Source organism: Orycteropus afer, unplaced genomic scaffold (genome assembly GCF_000298275.1).
Source record: "Orycteropus afer afer isolate SDZICR_OR568_19922 unplaced genomic scaffold, OryAfe1.0 scaffold01318, whole genome shotgun sequence".
Taxonomy (NCBI): domain Eukaryota; kingdom Metazoa; phylum Chordata; class Mammalia; order Tubulidentata; family Orycteropodidae; genus Orycteropus; species Orycteropus afer.
This window is the reverse complement of record NW_006922905.1, coordinates 66,270-68,011: the sequence shown is the minus strand read 5'-3', so window position 1 is coordinate 68,011 and position 1,742 is coordinate 66,270. Positions and strand designations below refer to the sequence as shown.

General features: G+C 43.9%; 1 protein-coding gene across 1 annotated transcript; it reads right to left on the bottom strand.

Moving 5' to 3' along the window:
- Positions 1-249: 249 nt before the first annotated feature.
- On the bottom strand, positions 250-1,467 carry LOC103213132 (protein FAM47A-like). The gene has a single exon (XM_007959010.2). The coding sequence runs from the start codon at positions 1,465-1,467 to the stop codon at positions 250-252; it is 1,218 nt and encodes a 405-aa protein (XP_007957201.2).
- Between the last annotated feature and the right edge of the window lie 275 nt (positions 1,468-1,742).

Below are 1,742 nucleotides of genomic sequence, written 5' to 3'. Positions count from 1 at the left end.
TTTACACATAATTGATATAACTAGTGAAAGTCACAATGCTATAAAAACATGATAAGAATACATGTGAATATTGATTTCATAGTTGATAACACATTGATGAACCTGAAGCAGATGGTCATTGAGAAATGTTTGTAAGCGTTAGGGGTTAATTTTACAGAAGTTGCCCTCCATGGTGGAACACACATAATAAATTCTTAAACACTTAAAATGAGAGAGAAATACCCAAGCATGCAGTAAAGAAAAAGCTATCTAATCTTCTTCTGAGGAATCCTCTCTTGAGCTATTTCTTGTTGACAATATTTTAGGAGTTCTAACAGTATCATATCTCCATCCCTTCCTTTTAAACAACCTTTCAATTACACTTGGCATGCTGTAGCCCTTGTTTAAAATAAAATCCTTAAAGGCAATTGTTCCATAAAGATCTTCAAGAATGTCATATTCCTTCTTAGGCCTTCTAAAATAGCCATCATCACTGTCACTATCATCTGGGGCATCAGGATCAAGCAAAGGTTCATCTTCCCTTAGCTTTTTCCACAAGTTGGGGTGGAGGTACCACGCTCCATACCTCATCTTCATGTGCTTCTTTTGCCGAAGACACTGTATTTCATAGAGTTTCTTCGTGACGTCTGGTTCCGGTAAGGAGAATTTTGGTTCTAACTGTTTAGTGCGACACTTGATGTACCTTATTTCCTCGGGAACCAAGAGTATATTCTTTATTTTGGGTGGACCAAACTGTGGCTTCTCATCAAATTTAATTTCAAACAGTGGCTCGATTGTCTCTTCATCAAAATCAGTACATCCCAAAGAAGCAACCCATTGGAAGAATTGAGCAAGTTTTCTGGATGTTCTTTGAGGAAGGGGGCTTGGAGGTAAATCCACTATGATTTCCTTAATTTCTTCCAGCCATTCTTCTGGAGTTGGCATGATAGTCAGCTCGGGAATGCTAAGGCAGGATTCTGTAGAATAATATTGTGTAAGTGCTGTGGGTTTCTCTCTTCTTTTCCTGACATCCTGACAAGCAGCCCAGGTGTCCTCCAGCTTCCTGTCAGGATCTAGTTCTCCCAGAACCTTTAGTAAGACCTCAACAGGCATTTCTTCTTCCAGATGCTGGTGGAAAGACAATGGATGTAGCTTCAGATGGGCGTCCACGTCCTTCATGAATGCTTTCCGTGCAAGCTGGGATGGTGAGAGGTTGGAAAACAGAGCTGATTTTCGGGACAGCTTCTTCCGACAACTTTTTGGGGCAGGTTTAGGAGTTGTGCGATAAATCAAGGGGAGAAAGGCCTCCGTAGGGGCCCGAGTGATCATCTCTGTGTGATTTGGGCAACCTCTCCTGAAGTTGTCCAGCCCCTTGTTCACAAACACCCAACTCCGGTAGCTCAGGGAGGTGGGGAATGTCGGCCTGTCCTTGGACTTTGCAAAGCACTTGGAAGGCAGTCTGTCTTTGTACCATGGCTTACACCTCATGCCCAGGGGCATGGGTTCTAGCTCCACTGGCATAGTTCTCCACCTGTGGTAAGCCATGGGGGCCTCTCTCTGTTATCAAGCTTCAGGGATTTGTTGTACTGCAGCCTCTCCAGTTGCTAGGAGCCTTTGTGACCACGCCCAGCCAGGATTCTCCATAGCACCTTGCACAGCCCTGACTTTCTGGGGACTGTCTGAAACTCCAGTGCAGGCCCTACCAGTAGCTTGTTCCCTTTTTATTGTACTGTCCACCAAATGGACATACTGTAATCTGACTG